General features: G+C 40.8%; 1 protein-coding gene across 1 annotated transcript in view; it reads left to right on the forward strand.

Moving 5' to 3' along the window:
- The window catches only part of LOC117520991 (centrosome and spindle pole-associated protein 1-like), a 143,046-nt gene that overhangs the window by 23,366 nt on the left and 99,959 nt on the right, over positions 1-19,721 (forward strand). Inside the window, exons 5-10 of the mRNA XM_034182326.1 lie at positions 3,108-3,442; positions 7,952-8,046; positions 10,209-10,302; positions 12,009-12,100; positions 12,602-12,698; positions 16,063-16,120. Coding sequence (XP_034038217.1) covers positions 3,108-3,442; positions 7,952-8,046; positions 10,209-10,302; positions 12,009-12,100; positions 12,602-12,698; positions 16,063-16,120 — 771 coding nt within the window. The remainder of the gene's footprint in view (positions 1-3,107; positions 3,443-7,951; positions 8,047-10,208; positions 10,303-12,008; positions 12,101-12,601; positions 12,699-16,062; positions 16,121-19,721) is intronic.

Consider the following 19,721-nt stretch of genomic DNA (forward strand, 5'->3'; position numbering starts at 1 on the left):
ATGACCTTGGGCACTGCAGACCCACCACCCCATGATAAGGTGCATCCAACCGCATGATATCTGGGAGTAAGAACACCCTGTGGATGCTGGGCCCAAACCCCAGTCCTAACGACAGACAGATGCTGGATATTCTTCCTGATGCTACTACGGCCAAGCCAAGTACTAATCAGGATCTGCTCTACTTCACTTCTGAGTGCTGATGGGCTCCGATGTCCTCAAAGCATCATGTCTGCAAATTACAGTATTTTATAGTCTACATTATGTCTTGTTTTATTTCATCTCCATTGTCCTGAGGTACAAATTACTGTCGAAATATGTATGAACTTGACAGTAAGAACCGTAAAAAATGAATAAAATCAATTAAGATAAGGCTTCTGGAGTACAATTTTGGATCTTCACAAGTCCATTTCCTCCTTAGGAGCCCCTTTCAAAGGGTTTGTGGTACAAAAATAGGAGAGGCTTTGTGCTATTGAGGATGTAGGTCCAAATTAATACCAAGGGTTTAAAGTTGATCACCAAAACGATGGCCGAGCCTTTTAAAAAAAATGTTCATTTGTTTATTTTTTTAATATCCGTTTTTGAATAATGGTTTCCTCCTTGTTCATCAAGCTTTTGAGTCGTGATGATGGAGCACTCAACATTGGATGATGTCATCCTTCTATCCAATGCCTGTTACTTCATCAATTCCTGAGATGTTATTCTGTTAGATGTTTAGGACATAGCCATTCATTCTTGGTAGTTAATTTGAACCTCTCCCTTCAGTTATGTAAAGTTTGTGTGATGTGAAGCTTTTGTTTTTGTACTACCCCAATTCTAATGAAGTTGGGATGTTGTGTAAAATGTAAATAAAAACGGAATACAATGATTTGCAAATCCTCTTCAACCTATATTATTTTGAATACACCGCAAAGACAAGATATTTAATCTTCAAACTGATAAACTTTGTTTTTGTGCAAATATTTGCTCATTTTGAAATGGATGCCTGCAACATGTTTCAAAAAGTGGGACAGTGGTATGTTTACCACTGTGTTACATCACCTTTCCTTCTAACAACACTCAATAAGTGTTTGGGAACTGAGGACACTAATTTTGAGTGTCATGATTGGGTATAAAAGGAGCATCCCCAAAAGGCTCAGCCGTTCACAAGCAAAGATGGGGCGAGGATCACCACTTTGTGAACTGTGTGAAAAAAATAGACCAACAGTTTAAGAACAATGTTTCTCAATGTTCAATTGCAAGGAATTTAGGGATTCCATCATCTACAGTCCATAATATAATCGGAAGATTCAGAGAACCTGGAGAACTTTTTACACGTAAGTGGCAACGCCGAAAACCAACATTGAATGCCCGTGACCTTTGATTCCTCAGGCGGGACTGCATTAAAAACCGAATCATTGTGTAAAGGATCTTCCCGTGTGGACTCAGGAACACTTCAGAAAACCATTGTCAGTTAACACATTTCGTCGCTACATCTACAAGTACAAGTTAAAACTCTACCATGCAAAGTGAAAGCCATACATCAACAACGTCCAGAAATGCCGCTTCTCTGGGCCCGAGTTCATTTGAAATGGACAGATGCAAAGTGTGCTGTGGTCTGATGAGTCCACATTTCAAATTGTTTTTGGAAATCATGGACGTCGTGTCCTCTGGACAAAAGAGGAAAAAGACCATCCATATTGTTACCAGCACAAAGTTCAAAAGCCAGCATCTGTGACGGTATGGGGGTGTGTTAGTGCCCATGGCATGGGAAGCTTACACATCTGTGATGGCACCATCAATGCTGAAAGGTTCATCCAGGTTTTGGAGCAACACATGCTGCCATCCAAGCAACATCTTTTTCAGGGACATCCCTGCTTATTTCAGCAAGACAATGCCAAGCCACATTCTGCACGTGTTACAACAGCGTGGCTTCGTAGTAAAAGTGTGGGTACTAGACTGGCCTGCCTGCAGTCCAGACCTGTCGCCCATTGAAAATGTGTGGCGCATTAGGAAGCGCAAAATACGACAATGGAGACCCTGGACTGTTGAACAACTGAAGTCGTACATCAAGCAAGAATGGGAACGAATTCCACCTACATAGCTTCAACAATTAGTGTCCTTAGTTCCCAAATGCTTATTGAGTGTTGTTAGAAGGAAAGGTGATATAACACAGTGGTAAACATACCGCTGTCCCAGCTTTTTTGAAATGTGTTGCAGGCATCCATTTCAAAATGAGCAAATATTTGCACAAAAACAATAAAGTTTATCAGTTTGAACATGAAATATCTTGTCTTTGTGATGTATTCAGTTGAATATCGGTTGAAGAGGATTTGCAATTCATTGTATTCTGTTTTTATTTACATTTTACACAATGTCCCAACTTCATTGGAATTGGGGTTGTATTATAAGCCCATTGTGATTATTGATTAATCAATTTTTTGATTAATTGATCAATTGATTAATTGATTATGATTATTTACAAGGTGTCTCCTAAGGCGAGAGCAGGCTTGTGGAGATCCAAAATTGGGTTCCAGAAACCTTTACATAATTCTGTAAAGTATTTCCATTGGTTTCTGGAATCTTCTATGTTGCATAAATGGTTTTTCATTTTAGTGTATGTGGACCATGTTAAAACTGTTATCGTGAATAATAAATTAATTAAATGTTATAACTTAAGTCTTTATTTCTACAAAGTTATTTTAAAATAAAAGTACATATTCCAAATGGCTTAAAACACATTTTAAAAAAATCAAATTAAATATGAACACTGGGAAATTTGAGTTTGAATGCTTTTATCCAAGATTTATGTTAGCTAAATGTTTGCAACTGCATCTCTTTTCATTCCAGAAGAATGAACTTTGTACTGATGATGGGCTGTGAACTTTACTGAGCCTCAGCCTGCCCACACCTAAATCTGTCCCATAAACATCACATTGAGTCTTAGAATATATAGATGTTTTTAAAATGGTAAATCCTGCAGTAGATATTGAGAACCATTGAGCTTGTGTTTTTGTGGATACGGAGCTGGTGCATGAGGGTGGTTGTCTGCGGTTGAGGAGTTGATGTTGACACTGAGTAATGTTCTCGTTTCTGAGTGCATTGCCTTTTAAATCATGTTTCCTCTCTAGGAGCCCCCTCTTCCTCCTCTGCAACACGTACCTGATGGCCAGCACTGCATTCGTCCCCCTAGATGGCAAATCCCCTCAAGAAGGGATGCTACGAGTCTGACAGAGCTTGGTAGAGAAGTGCACAGAGCTGTGCGCCTCTCTGAGGGAACAACTGCCTGGCCTGAGGAAGACAAGGATCACTTTTCACCTTCTTCCGGACTGAGGAGCCAAGTTGCTCATGAGTCTGAGGCGAAGGAATATGTGGAAGACCTGGAACTGCTTGAGGGAAAGAGAGACAGATTCACGAGTGTTGATGCAGACTGTGACAAGAGACAGTCCTCCAAGATTTATGGCAGGTTAGTAGCAGGTTTATGCAAATTGCAATTCATTTTTTAAACACCAACCTAGGTTGGAGGCATGTGACAAGATTGTGGTTTTTATTTTTTTGTGGGTGAAGTTTAAACTTTGGGTGACTTAAGCTGTGATTTGGTGCTCTGCCTGTCTGTCTCCATTTGTCTGTCTATACCCTCAGTCGAAGACAGACACAAGGACAGTTAGTTGCATGGATTCAGTGAGTTTGTAGCTTTTTTTTCAGTCTTTCACAAATGCAGAACAGCTGCTGTCATGTCGAACAAATGTATAGATAAACAGACATATTGGAGTGAATTTGTGAGATAGGCTTTTTTTTTTTCTGATTGAGAGCTTAGACACATTGTATGACTTAAAGTGCTTGTTAAGGGTGTTCCCTGGTCCAAAATAAACAGAGATTTCCTTCTTTGTTTGTCTAAATATACCAAAATCTGAAGTCCAGACAGAAGAAGAGAACATCTCTGTATTTAAAAATGTGAGGAAAGTGTCTCCGAAAACTCCATCAATTTGAGATAGAAGCTGGGGAGGAGATCTTCATCAAACTCACACCTGCTGCTACACTTCTAAATAAAACAAAGGCTCTTTAAACAGCAACTATTTTATTATTTGAAAAAAGTGTTTCCTTATTTTAACATTAAATGAATGAATCATTAATGTCCATGAAGTAAAGGTTCAGTCAAAAAGACATTTGCACAGGTAGAAGAAGCCCTGCCCCTAATGTGCATAATTTTAAAACATTCACAATCACGAGAATAGTGAAATTCATGTTTTAATTACTCTGTCCTGATTACAACATTAAAAGCAATCACATAGTCAATAAGGAAGTAATTTAATGTTGAAATGTCTAAATAAAAAAAAAAGATTTAATTATGAGGTTTATGTCACATTGAGAAATTTTAATGAACAGACACACTGCAGTCATTCAATTTAAATTTATTTTAATTTATATAGCGCCAAATCACAACAGAGTTGCCTCAAAGCACTTCACACAGGTAAGGTCTAACCTTACCAACCCAGTGGTAAGGAAAAACTCAACTCAACAAGCAGACCAGACTCAAAGGGGCGACCCTCTGCTTGGGCCATGCTACAAACATAAATTACAGAACAATTCACGGACGAATACACTACAAATGCTATTGGCGCACAGGACAGGAGGGTCGCCAACACAAATACAATTCCCATCTCTGGATGGAGATGCCTCTCTCTTTTTTTCTCTTTTAAACAGAGAGAACAAACAGAATCAGGCATCAGAAAGACAAAAAATACTGTATAATTTGCCAGCATTAAACAGAAGAAATACTATTATTATGATATCATTTCCTGTTGTTTATAATAAATATATATTTATTTGTCATTTATTTATGTATTTTTTCCTGGTTGAAATACAGATATGCATGAAGGAATCTATCAGATTTAAACATGTACACATTAATTTTCATGCTATTTTGATTAAAAATAAATGTCCAAGACTCAATATCATGTTAATCAAGAAATCATGAAATCAAAACAACAACAACAGATAAGTTATGGTTTTAATTTACAAACATCAAAGATTTCTAAAGAATCGTTTTTTTTACTTAAAACTATTTTAATTACAAGTTATTTTATATAAGGAAAAAACACATAATTTTCTTTAATAAACTGCTATGTATAAATAAGCAGTTGTGATGCTCCTGACATACGTCTACACTGTTCTGTGTTTTGGTGTGATGCCTTATTTCTTTTGGCTTTAAAGTAAGGCTGTAACAAGGGACTTCCTGGAAGATGGCGACGGAGTAAGATGTGTAGTTGCGAGCCCCTGAAGCCGGTTAACTAAAACTCCACATAGCTAGAAACAAATCCAAAATAAAAAAGAAGGATGAGTGGAGGTAGCAAACGTAAGGGCTGAAAAATAATGGACAATTCTGATATGTCTACTGCTGAACAAGACGAGAGCGAGTATGAAGCCGTCGAAGATGTGGCTAGCGAAGCTAACGAGGCTAGTGAAGCAAAGCTAAGTGAAGAGCGAAGCCAAACCGCATCAAAGCTAATGCTAGAAGGACTAGCGAAGCTTAGCAATGACATTCAAGATCTTGGCATGAAGCTCCGAGCAGAATTCACTGCGGCGAAAGATGAGCTAAAGCAAGAAATAACATCTCTTAGACAAGATATGGATCAAAAACTTCAAGAAAACAAAAAGGCATTGGAAGATCAGGATAGGATGATTTCAAGGTTTATTTGGGATAATAAGAGACCTAGAGTGAGATTTGGAATTCTCCAGCTGCCCAAAGAAAAAGGGGGAATGGCGCTACCCAAGTTAGAAGAATATTACGCATGCCAGTTGAGATATCTATACTGCTGGTGTAATCCCTATTATAATGCAAAATGGAAAGAAATTAAGAGTGGTACTTTAGAGGAACCCATACAAAATTTGGTTGGAGATAAAAATGAATATGAAAACTTCAAATCAAAGTTAGACCCTATACTAAATCATACCTTGACACTATGGTTTAAAATACTCAAAATGTACAAGATTGGAAAAAGTGAATTAAAACTGAAATGGGTGGCATATGACAGTAATTTTAAGACAGCAAAATATGACCAAAATTATAACTACTGGACAATTAGAGGGATGACAGCTTGGTGTGTACTGGATTAAAATGGGCAGCTGGGGAGTTTTGAAAAATTAAAGGAACAATAACACCTTGGAAAGCATGACTTCTTCCGCTATCTACAAATGAGGGATTATTACAAAAGTGAAATACAGGGGAACTCTTCCACAGGAGAGAGTGGTATAATTCAAACAGTAACTAAAGCCTATAAAGACAGTAACATCAAAATAATAACAACAATTTATAAAGCTCTAATTGAGCATGATAAAAACACAACTGAAAAGATTAAAGGTAATTGGGAGAAAGAGCTCCACATAAAAATTGATGAGCAAGACTGGATAAATATGTGGAGGCATCATCATACTACTACCAGCTCTCGAACGTGGAGGGAGTTCGCATGGAAGAACCTGATCTGTTTTTTTTATTACACCCAAACTTAAAAGTAAACGGTTAAAAATACAACAAACATGTTGGCGGGAATGTGGAGGAATAAATGTAGACCATGCTCATATTTTCTGGAAATGTCCAACTATTGTTATGTTTTGGGAAATGGTTTGCAATGTACTTTGCGAAGTGTTGGGATATACAGTTCCCTTAGCACCTGAACTGATTTATCTGTATAATTTTTGTATAATGATAATAATGATGTACATTTGTTTAAAATGATGTCATTAGCAGCCAAAAAATTTATAACCAGGACATGGGGCACAACATCTGTGCCAACAAAAGACCAATGGACATCAACGATAAAAGACATTTATTTAATGGAAAAGATAACACATAGATTGAGACTACAAGAAGTGAAAGTGGAAAAACAATGGGAAAAATGGACAATATATAATGCAAAATTGAAGATATAGTGTCGCCCAGGTATGTGTGTAACCATTTGTTCTTTGTTTGTTGTGTTGTTTTTTCCTTTTTTTACACTGTTAAAAACTAATAAAAAAAAAGTAATAAAAAAAAAAGTAAGGCTGTAACAATGATTAAAAAAAAAAAAACTATGGCTTTTCTTCTCAAAATGTGGCTCTCAAAATGCAGGCAATAGTGTTTCAGAGGGTTAAAAATTTAAAATGTTCCAGGGGAAGTCTGTCCTGGTCTGCCCTGTCCTGCAGCACTTAGCTCGCTGCGAGGAGAACTTTAGCGGTTGCAGAACTTTTGCAGCTGTTAGAGAACTTTTCTCTCAGCACTTGGTGCACAGCACACTGTAGGACAACTTTAGCGGCTGTACCAGAACTTTTCCATTAAGAATTTTTCCCATAGCTGCACAACAATCCACACCAGAGAGCCTTTGTGCCCTGTCCCATGTATTAAAAATAAAAAGGCACATTATGAGGAACGAAAAACAAAAAAACTGAAATGGCAGACGATTCTCTTTTCTTGCCTGCAATATGGTAGCGACTTTAATCAGCAGAAAAGTGAGTCACGATTGACATCTTTAAAATGGGTTTGACTGAGATTGATGAAAAAAAAATTCAGTAGGTGGGTCCACAATCAACTACAGAAATGATCATTTTCCAGCTACACATTCTTAGAAACAGAGTACGGCCCAACTGCAGCGTACTTTTTTCAGGCAGCAGCGTGATGGGCTTTTACACTGTTATGCTGGCGAGAACCCTGTAGTGTATGTACAGTATGTGTTTTTTGAAGGTTCTTTCACATGCATACACAATGGCAAACACATGCTTGTCCTACCTAGTGAAATTGTGAGGGTGATCATAAGTACTTAGGAGATGGTGATGTGACTGTGTTGTCCAGTGCTGTTGAGCACTGATAAACATAGCACTCGGCGGAGGCGTACAGCAGTGTGTGTTTGTGTGTGTGTGCATATAAAACTTGAGACTGTTTTGTTTGTAACTTAATTTTTTTCAGTCAGATTTGATTGATTGATATTTTTTGTTTTTGCAGGGAGAACATCAACAGTGTAGTTGCTCGGGAAGGCAGGAGATCAAGGGCTCTGAAGAAAAGTGATGGGTTCGTGTTTGCCACTGGCCTTATAATCGGTAAGAAGAACATTTTATAGATAAGTATATATAGACGAACATTTTATACATAACGAACTTTCTGTAATTCAGTCGTGCATTAGCTTAAATCTCTACTAAAACAACAAGACCTAGAATGTGTGTCTGTGTGTGAGAGAGACAGAGTGTGAGTGAGTGATTTGTTTAGGTTGATATGGAGTATAATTTCTGGAGTATAAGTCACAACTGTCAAAAAAAAAATGCCTCATGAAAATGAAAAACATTGTAGTCCATGGGCCAAGCAGGTTGTCAGTACCACTTAAGGGGACTGAACAACAGTTAGAATGCAGCGTCAGCGTGCCATGACCTACTCAGAGTGGCAGCTGAAGCCAGGTCGGGGGTGATGAAAAATTATGCTGAGGTCAGTACCATGCCTTTTTTGAATCTTGATCAGATTGATGATCTGACAAAAATACACCTCAATATTTTTGGAGTATTTTTAAATTTTGACCTGTGTGTAATTCTTCATTGACCCAGAACTGGCTACAGCTACCACCCTGAGATGGCCACTGTACATTTTTGTGTTGGTCATGGTACACAAAAATGTACCATGCCCGACTTCATCCTGTGGAGCAACAGTGCTGTGGAACAACAGTGCTTCACAGCAAGACGTTTGTGGGATTGCACCCCGCCCAGTCCTTTATGTGTAGAGTTGGCATGTTCTCCCTGTGTTTGCGTGGGTTCCCTCCAGGTGCTCTGGCTTCCTCTCACTTCCACAGGTGTGCAGATTAGGTGAATTGGTGACCCTAAATTGAACACAGGTGTGTGATTGTCTAACTGTATGTGGTCCTGTGATGGACTGGTGATGTGCCCCCCCTCAAAATAAATGCTTTTGAGATGCTACTGTCACATGCCTGTCTCCCAGTTGGCAGTGATACATTCCATGTACGTTATCAAAATATTTTTTATTTCAATAAAGGGACATGGTGTGCTACTCCTGTACTACCCCCACCTCAACACACAGAAACTGCAACAGATAATACTCTTACGCAATCTGTGATATTAATTTTAGTTCATATCGTCCATCCCACGTAGTTTCAAAAGTGCATTTTTGTGTGATTACATCAGAAACAAGTGTTTACATTTGATGTTTGCAGAAAATGGCATGAAGACAATTGGAGCACCATTTTTAGTTCTGTCATTAACCTCTTAAATCCTAGAGTCCCCAAATTTGGGGACTTGCCCTGTTTTGGAACATTTGAACACTCATAACTAACCAATGCTGACATCAACATACACTTATTATAAATGTCAAGTGAAGTCCCCTCTACAAAAGTATGCACTTCAATCACATATCAACTAACCACAGCTGAAACGCCAAGCAAATAAAGACATAAATCGGAATTCATTTTTTGGGAAAAAAAACCTCATTTACTCCTACCAAGTATTATTTACTTTCAATTTTTTTGCATCCACAACATCCCCTAGGACCTGTCTTTTAGCTGAGCCAAACTTTTGCATTTTTGACCTTGTACAAGCTGAGAAATAATATATGAACGAACCGTCTGTGGAGTTATACTTGATGTGGACATGTCCTGTCTCTGGCAATCAGTCTGTGAGCAGGACTTTTATGGACTGTATTTAAACACATTTGTGAGAGAAGACTGAGGAGCTGCTGTAGCAGCTGCAGCCAGCAGCATTTTTTTTTTTTTGTGCTCTTAGCACCTCGAAGCGGGCCCGTGTGAAAGGAGCTTAATAAGGAATAGTCTTTGTGAAATAATGCACAGGCATCATGTAGAATCTTGTCAACAAACTGACAGCCAAAGTAGGCGTTGTATCGCGTTACCTGATTGGTCGTTATCGATAGAAGGCATCGCTCGATTGGCTAGCGCTACGCTGCACGCGAGGTGTACTCGGCTCCACCAGCGGTCAACTCGGCTCCACCAGCAGTCAACTCTGCATGTGGTACAGCTCAGAAAGTGGCGAATGGGCCAGTCAGAAGTTGGCAAAAATCATACCATATAATAAATCATAATGTATGGGTATGCGATTTTGGTGAAATACGCTCTAGGGCTTAAGGGGTTAATACAACTTCAGAAAGAGTTTTGGAAACCCAGGGTTACCAGTAACTGCAAAATAATTTACAGAAGTCTAAAAATTTTGTTTGTGTCATGATGTCTTAAGAAATGAACCCCTTATTTCAGGAACAACTGACACTGAAGAGACGTTACGTAAGAGGAAAGAGCATTATAGACTGGAACTGGAGGAGCAGATCGCTCTACAGCGCCAAAACAAGAGGTGGGCCATCCATTGTCTTCATCACAGCAACCTGTGTCATGTTAGGCATATAGCTGATGCTGTTCCTAAATATTTGAAATGGTTGCAATGCAACAGTAAATAAATATCAGAATTTTTCATTAGATAATATCTATCATTGTTGGACAGCAGTGCTTAAACTTCTGTTAAATCAGAAGTCTCAAACTCATTTCAGAAAGGGCCGAGAGGGTGCAGGCTTTCTTTGCAGCCACCCACTCTACCAGATGATTTCACTGATTAACATCACTTTGAGCAGGTGGACTCAATTCAATTTATTCAATTTATAAAGTGCCAACTCACGGCAGCGTTGCCCCAAGGTGCTTCACACAAAACAATTCAAAAGCATTTTAAAATTAATCAAAAGATTAAAAAGCACAATTAAGAGATAAAAAAACACAATAAAAGGGCAAAAGGTAAAAATTACAAAGGATGCTAACACAGTATACTAACCATAGGACTGAAAAAAGAAATGTCTTAAGTCTGGTCTTGAACCTTAATCAGTTAGTTGAATGTTAATCAGTGAAATCATCTGTTGGAGTGGGTGGTTGCAAAGAAAGCCTGCACTCTCTCGGCCCTTTCTGGAATGAGTTTAAGACCTGGTTGTTAAATGCTTGCATTGAAAATGTAGTAATTACGATTTCACCCCACTCTGTAACACTTTCTGATATCTCCCACAGTTGCTACGATATGAACATTTATTAAATATTCATGTTTGCAGCTGCATAGGTACAAATATGTGCAGGGCTCTACTCTGCCCCCAAACGGTCACATTTTGCACCCCCTTTTTGAGACAGCACGAGTATTTATTACAACTGCTCGCAAACATGCGACCTGCAAATTTGCTGCTGTTATTTATTTGTTTTTTCAAGTTTATAAATATGGAGTGAGTGTGTGTGTGTGTGTGTGTGTGTGTCTTGGAGTCATTAGCAGCTCTGTGTGAACAGCGCTTGAACCAGTCAGAAACAAAAGTGCATGGTCTGCCATCAGTCAGAAATTGCTACCGAAAATTATGATGTGGTTTACTTACGGTGACGAAGGGATATAGAGTTGCCCGTTCCTCATATGTGAGTGTGTTCTGTGCGCATGGGGCACACTTCTTATTCTTTTTGTTATCAGTGAGGTTTCAGGTAATTCAGAAAAGTGATTTTCAAAGAAAATGAGTAACTGATCTAGATGATGAGGGAGGGTAGCAGGGAGACTGAGGCTGGTACCCATTCACAGCTGGGTGGACTGAGAGAATGTAGATTAAGGACACAGCCAGGTTGCGTGAGTGGGATTCAAACCCAGGTTGACATGTTGGCAAGCCACCTTCTTATCTACTCAGCTACCTGCTTACTTCAGGGTTGCATAAAAAATAAACTGAGATTTTCGTGGACTATCTGGGGGGACGATGTTCTAACATGATGTGGTTGTGTAACTTTTGATGTACGAGTACATAGTTCTATATGGTTGTGCTAATTTCAGTCCGGCAGTTTGACTGGAACCACATGGGTTCTCAGCAGCTTGCTGGGGTCCTAAGTGGCACTTAGAATGTTAATTTACAAATGGACAGTTAGGGTGGATGGCTGCTGTGTTGTTCCAGTGTGATGCAAGTTCATGTCATCGGCCTTATTAAAGGCTGAAACATGACTTGGAGACCTTGACATTATTACAGTTTTAATCAATTGTTTTGTTTTTTTTCTTCCAAGGGAGAAAACTAAGAACTCTGTCAGAGAAGGCCGGAGATCAAACACACCGACCAAAAATGATGATGCTGTGTTCGTCACTGGCCTGATAATTGGTAATTAATTATATAATTCAAAGATGTTGTATTTGGTTTAAAATTTTATTTGTGCAAAATTAATGCATCGACTCAATTTTAACACTGTTGCTAATGATTTTGTAAAATTTTAAGTGGGTGCTCTCAAGTCATTCTCAGGTGTTAGTGGTCAGAAGTAAAGTCTGTAGTTCCATCCCAGTTGATGATCGGCGAGCTTCATTTGGGTCTCAACTTCGAGTGCCATATTGTAATATTTTGAGATTTCTGTATTGATTCATTTATGTATTGAAGCTGTAGGCTGTAAATACCAAATTTAAAAAATGCTTGAAACATTTTAGAATGTATATAATTTTTACTCTCTGAAATTTTAAAAAAATGTTTTTCACAGTATTATAACTTTTTGGCATGCGGTACCATGCACCGTCAGCAGTGAAACACTGAAGACTGGGACTACAAACTCCTTCACAGATGTGAGACTACCTGCTGTCATTATTTCATTCTAAATGTCATCATTCGTTTCAGGAACAACTGACACAGAAGAGACTTTGCAGAAAAAGAAGGAATGCTACAGACGAGAGCTGCAGGAGCAGATTGCTGTACAGCAGTTGAACAAGAAGAGGTACCTCACTCATCTTCATTACCTATTAGGACGTACAGTTCTTCACTGTTTCCACATTTTGTTATGTTACAGCCTTATTCCAAAATGGAGTAAATTCATTTTTCCCCTCAATATTCTACTCACAACACTCCATAATGACAACATGAAAAAAGTTTGGTTTTTTTTGTACATTTTTTTGGAAATATATTAAAAATAAAAAAAAACTAAGAAGTCACATGTACATAAATATTCACACCTTTTGCTTAATACTTTGTTGGTGCACCTTTGGCAGCAATTACAGCCTCAAGTCTTTTTGATTATGATGCCACCAGCTTGGTGCACCTATCTTTGGCAGTTTTGCCCATTCCTCTTTTCAACAACTCTCAAGCTCCATCAGGTTGGATGGGGAGTGTCGGTGCACAGCCATTTTCAGATCTCTCCAGAGATGTTCAATCGGATTCGGGTCTGGGCTCTGGCTGGGTTACTCAAGTACACTCACATAATTGTCCTGAAGCCATTTTGTTGATATCTTAGCTGTGTGTTTAGGGTCATTATCCTGCTGAAAGATGAACTGTCGTCCCAGTCTGAGGTCAAGAGCGCTCTGGAGCAGGTTTTCATCCAGGATGTCTCTGTAGATTGCTGCATTCATCTTTCCCTCAATCCTGACTAGTGTCCCAGTTCCTGCCACTGAAAAACATCCTCACAGCATGATGCTGCCACCACCATGCTTCACTGTAGGGATGGTGCCTGGTTTCCTTCGCCAAAGAATTTAGTATTTGTTTCATGAGACCAGAGAATTTTGTTTGTCATGGTCTGAGAGTCCTTCGGGTGCCATTTGGCAAACTCCAGGCAGACTACCATCTGCCTTTTACTAAGGAGTGGCTTCCATCTGACCACTCTACCAAACTGATTGTTGGATTTCTGCAGAGGTGGTTGTCCTTCTGGAAGGTTCTCCTCTCTCCACAGATGAATGCTGGAGCTCCTACAGAGTGGCCATCGGATTCTTGTCACCTCCTTGACTAAGGCCCTTCTCTCCTGATCGCTCAGTTTAGACATGCGGCCAGCTCTAGCAAGAGTCCTGGTGGATCTGAACTTCTTCCATTTACGGATGATGGAGGCCATTGTGCTCATTGGGACCTTCAGAGCAACAGAAATGTTTCTGTACCCTTCCCCAGATTTGTGCCTCAAGACAATCCTGTCTCTGAGGTCTACAGGCAATTCCTTTGGCTTCATTCTTGGTTTGTGCTCTGACATGCACTGTCAACTGTGGGACTTTATATGTTGACAGGTGTGTCTTTCCAAATCATGTCCAGTGAACTGAGTTTACCCCAGGTGGACTCCAAATAAGCTGTCAAAACAGCTTAAGGATGATCAGTGGAAACGGGATGCACCTGAGCTTAATTTTGAGCTTCATGACAAAGGCTGCGAATACTTATGTGCATACAATTTCTTAGTTTTTGTATTTTTAATAAAATTGCAAAAATCTCAAAGTTTTTTTCACATTGTCATTATGGAGTGTTGTGTGTAGAATTTTGAGGAAAAGAATGAATTTGCTCCTTTTTGGAATAAGGTTGTACCATAACAAAATGTGTGAATACTTCTCAGATGCACCGTATGAAGCATTTGAATAGAATACTGTCACTTGAGCCTTGATTCCCTAAATGGCTGGAGGTACTGACACAGACAAGCCTGGTGGTACATTCACATTTGCTGCAATTAATGATTTTTATAATTTAATCATTGGGTTTTATAATTTAATCATTTGGTTTTTGATACAATAGAGAGAAAATAAAATGCTCTTTTTATCAGTAAAGTGCCTGGCTGACTGCCTGTAGCGTAGCAGTTGATGTGTGGCTCAGCTCTGCCCCACAGAAAAATATACTCAACAAAAATATAAACGCAACACTTTTGGTTTTGCTCCCATTTTGTATGAGATTAACTCAACGATCTAAAACTTTTTCCACATACACAATATCACCATTTCCCTCAAATACTGTGCACAAACCAGTCTAAATCTGTGATAGTGAGCACTTCTCCTTTGCTGAGATAATCCATCCCACCTCACAGGTGTGCCATACCAAGATGCTGATTAGACACCATGATTAGTGCACAGGTGTGCCTTAGACTGCCCACAATAAAAGGCCACTCTGAAAGGTGCAGTTTTGTTTTATTGGGGGGGGGGGATACCAGTCAGTATCTGGTGTGACCACCATTTGCCTCATGCAGTGCAATACATCTCCTTCCCATCATCCGTGAAGAGAACACCTCTCCAACGTGCCAAACGGCAGCGAATGTGAGCATTTGCCCACTCAAATCGGTTACGACGACGAACTGGAGTCAGGTCGAGACCCCGATGAGGACGACGAGCATGCAGATGAGCTTCCCTGAGACAGTTTCTGACAGTTTGTGCAGAAATTCTTTGGTTATGCAAACCGATTGTTCCAGCAGCTGTCCGAGTGGCTGGTCTCAGATGATCTTGGAGGTGAACATGCTGGATGTGGAGGTCCTGGGCTGGTGTGGTTACACGTGGTCTGCGGTTGTGAGGCTGGTTGGATGTACTGCCAAATTCTCTGAAACGCCTTTGGAGATGGCTTATGGTAGAGAAATGAACATTCAATACACGAGCAACAGCTCTGGTTGACATTCCTTCTGTCAGCATGCCAATTGCACGCTCCTTCAAATCTTGCGACATCTGTGGCATTGTGCTGTGTGATAAAACTGCACCTTTCAGAGTGGCCTTTTATTGTGGGCAGTCTAAGGCACACCTGTGCACTAATCATGGTGTCTAATCAGCATCTTGATATGGCACACCTGTGAGGTGGGATGGATTATCTCAACAAAGGAGAAGTGCTCACTATCACAGATTTAGACTGGTTTGTGAACAATATTTGAGAGAAATGGTGATATTGTATATGTGGAAAAAGTTTTAGATCTTTGAGTTCATCTCATACGAAATGGGAGCAAAACCAAAAGTGTTGTTTATATTTTTGTTGAGTGTAAAAATGTGTTCCAGTGTGCTGGAGTGTCTGTTACATTCTGGTTTAAAAGTGGTGACATGTATCACACTCCAGCTTTATTGTAGATCAACACTATAGCCGAGCTTCTTTGCACACAAGTCCTAATTTGTGGTCAGATTTCATGGCATGTGAAGTCCTACACTGTGCAGCATAGATTATCAGGATATGGCCCATAAGATCCTCTGGATGTTGTTGAAATTACAGAGAGACTTTGTTTAAAAAAACAAATCAAATCTCCACTCAAGTCTCTCAAATAGAATGGTAGACTACAGCTGAGATTTTCAGAAAACCCAGCACCAACCTTCCTGTTATTGTAGTTCTTGTGTGTAACTTTGTAGAACAAAAGTCTGTTTATGTCCTTGATGCAGAGAGAAAGATTTGGAACTGAAGGTTGCTGCTACGGGAGTAAATGACCCTGACAAGCAGGTGAGCTGCTGTTTGTAGTGTGTGTGTGTGTGTGTGTGTGTGTGTGTGTGTGTGTGTGTGTGTGTGTGTGTGTGTGTGTGTGTGTGTGTGTAATCTTTTTAATAATATTTGGCATAAATCTAATATATAAAGCTGTGTGTCTGCCATGCACAGGCACACTATTTAAGCAGTCGACACCAAACTTGGTATTGTGACAGGGGGCACCAATAGGGAGGTCACTGTGGTTGAAAGTGTACATTTGCAAACACACATTATGAGTTGAGTTAAACAAAATGCTTTGCTACAAGCAGAAACTGCAGGAGCTACTAAGATATGTTAGACAATATCCATCTGGTGGTCTTCCTAAATGGAGGGGTCTGAGAACCCATCTGTATCATCAGCAGGTATCTCAGGTTCACTAGCATTTCACCCCTTAACCTGTACGCTTCGCCTGAGTGGGGCAGCAAAGCGTGGTTAGCCTTCACCTGCAGAAGAGTTCCAACTGTGGGCTCTCTTCAACCATAACCATCTTGAGCTGGCTTCAGCTGCCAGGGCAACTTCCCTGATGGCCTTCCTCAACTGCTTTGACTCTAGGCCTGTTTTCTGCAGGAAATGGCACAGTGTTGCTGCTGGGAAACCTCAGTAGCCAACCTCAATGGGGAAAAATTGCTGTGTGCCATCCTTTGGTGAGAGCCTTATCTATCAAGTCCTGGTACTTGGCTTTTTTCAGTTGATATGAAATAGGCAGGCTGCCTTCCCAAGGCACAGTAAGTTCTGCTACTATGATGGTCTTTGTGCTCCTGGATATCAGTACCATGTCAGGATGAAGTGGGTTTGCTACCACACCTTGCAGAAAGACTAGTTTCCTTTTCAAGTCCACCTACATCTCCCAATCAGTCGCACGCTGCAGAATGGATGATGGGTTCATAGCAGCTACCTGTAGCCTGGTTACCTTGGCGTTGGGAATTCATGGCTGTAACAGGGGGTGACCTGCTGTTGTTGGCTGTGACTCTCTGTACTTCCACCCATTTGGCAGTTTCTGCCAGTGCTTTTGGACATCCAGTTAAGATATGGTTAGTGTACAAAATGTTGCAGCACATTGTTTGCATGATGGATCTTCCTCCCTCTTCCATATTTTTAGATTTCTTGGTGTTGGCAGAAGGTCAGCTACCACTCGTAGTAGAAAGGACAGCTTGCCTTGGTCAGTGCACCTAGAACTCTTTCCAGGACAGCGGTCCCCCAAGTGCTTGTTCCCACTGTATCCATTGCCCTGATGGTGATCCTATTCTGTAGCATCTCGGACCATCTGGACCACGACCTGTCTCTTGCCTTCAGTGCTAGCCTTGCTCCAGCTCCTGGTGTTGTAATTCCCAAGGCCCAGCCAACCTTGGCCGACCACACCAACAACCTCTTGGTGACTCCAATATGCTTCTGCATCCAACACTGCTTTTTGGGGGTTCCATTTTCTGCCACATCTGATGGACTTACTGGCATGACTAACCTTCCCATCCTTGGACAGAAGCAGTATGCTGACTGCTTTTGCCTTGGTGGCTTTTAATTCTTCTGCCACTGACGAGACTGATAATCAGAGCTTGGAGGACTTGCTGTACAGGTTCACTGAGCTAAAGCATGGAGAGACACCCAGCCATTGCTGCACAGCCTCTCCATCTTTTCCACTTGTGACATGGGAAAGTCATACAATAGGAATTGCCATTGCAGTCTGGGTATAATGCCATACTGAAAATACCACACTTTGAAGCTTCTAAGCATGTGACTACCATCAATTGCTAAGTTGAAATTTAGTGTCCTTGAGGTTGCCGGCATGCCAGCTGCCATAGTTTTTCCCAAGGCAGCAGTTATGTTGATCTTGAATAGTTGGAATCTGTGAGCCTTGGATGTCAAAGTTGTTAATTTACCCTTTAGGATTCGGAGGCTCCTGGAATTCTCTGACTTGAATTGCATTCGCACCCATGTTGCCATCCGTGGATGGATGGATTCATGACTGTTACATCGTCCATAAAAGCTCGGCAGGCAGGATGCTTTGTACCATCACCAGCTTTAGGGCCTCTGCGCTGCATCTCTCCGGCCTTAAAGCGAGAGTTAGTAGTCCTGGAGAGCTAGCAAGAGAGCTAGGAAGATTTGAAAGTAGCACCTCCGCTAGGTTCCACCCTCTCCCCCTACCGTGTCAGTGCTCCGTCCATAGACACGCCCCTACAAACTTGAACGCGCATCTGACTGTGGGACTCAGCGGGGCAAAGGAGAGCCAACTTGGCCATTTCAGCATTGACCAAACTACCTCATGTCTTGCTCACCTATAAACATTCCCTGGCATGAGCATGCCTTTGACTCGCGCACTAGCATGACCTGTGTCGTGCTGGAGAGTAAACTCATCTTTAACAAGTGCAGACAGGATGTGAGAGGGGCGCCAGCGCATGATATTGCGCACAGAGAATTTTGAAATGTTCAAAAAATCTTTCATGCATAAATGCCGTGCTACATGGTGCGATCTAATCGCCAACACATGATGTGCAGCTCGTCAAGTGGAGTAAAGAAGTGAACAGAGTGAGTGACGTTTTTACATGGCTCAAAATGCTTTCTGCAGCTTGTTAGGCCTGCCGCGTGTGTGCATTGTCATCACAACGACGTGCGTGCTATTGTGTGAATCGAAGGAATGTCTGTGTCAGGTGCGCGCAACGGGGGGGGGCAGAGAGGAGGTGAGGACACAGGGGAGGATCTGCAGGCAGTCTAGCTGCAGCCAGACTGTGCACTCATTTCTCTTTTAGTTTATATTTGTTCTTGTGCAGGGCTGCAGGTCTGCGCTCTGATTTCTGTTATAGCTTATCTTTCTTCCTTTGACCACAAGCTGCATTCGCACGCACGATCGTGTGAACGAACTGTCTGTGAGTAAATGTGGAGATGTCTGGAGTTATACTTGATGTGGACATGTCCTGTCTCTGGCAATCAGTCTGTGAGCAGGACTTATGTCCGTTTTTGTTCTTTATTTAACACAATTATGAGAGACTTTGAGGGGAGAGTGAGGAAGTATCTCCAGCCAGCCAGCCAGTTTTGTTTTTTTCTTTTAATTGTTCACGTGTGTGCACGCGAATGAATCATCCGTGAGTGGACTGGAGATGTCTATCAGGGCGAGCCATTAAACATAACACTGGAAGTCGTAATTTCGGCTGTATTCCCTCTGCTAAAGTGAAGTGTACCGAAATGAACTTCTTTGGTGAAACAAGATCAGTGTGCACGTGTGGAAGGGAAGAGAGGGACAGAGGGGGCCATTGAGCCTGGTGATGTGAGCAGGAAGAACTACACATGAAGGCATCTGATTGGTTTTGTAAGACCACACCGCGGTGCTTATACTGGTTGGAGTTTTATCGATCCTGCAGCTGCTACATCTGATTTTTTCATTCCTTTTTCTGAATACATAATGTATTGACTACTCTTACGATAGACGGATCATTTCACCCAATATAACAAAAACTGTTTCTGAACAAAATTACCTACCCTAGCTTTAAGAAGCAGGTTTATTGCAGCAACAAACAAGACCACCGAAATGGTGCATCCTGCCATGATGCCCTTCTCTAGCCTTTGCGACTTAATGGCATAGTTTTCCACA

The sequence above is a fragment of the Thalassophryne amazonica genome, chromosome 11 (genome assembly GCF_902500255.1).
Source record: "Thalassophryne amazonica chromosome 11, fThaAma1.1, whole genome shotgun sequence".
Classification (NCBI taxonomy): domain Eukaryota; kingdom Metazoa; phylum Chordata; class Actinopteri; order Batrachoidiformes; family Batrachoididae; genus Thalassophryne; species Thalassophryne amazonica.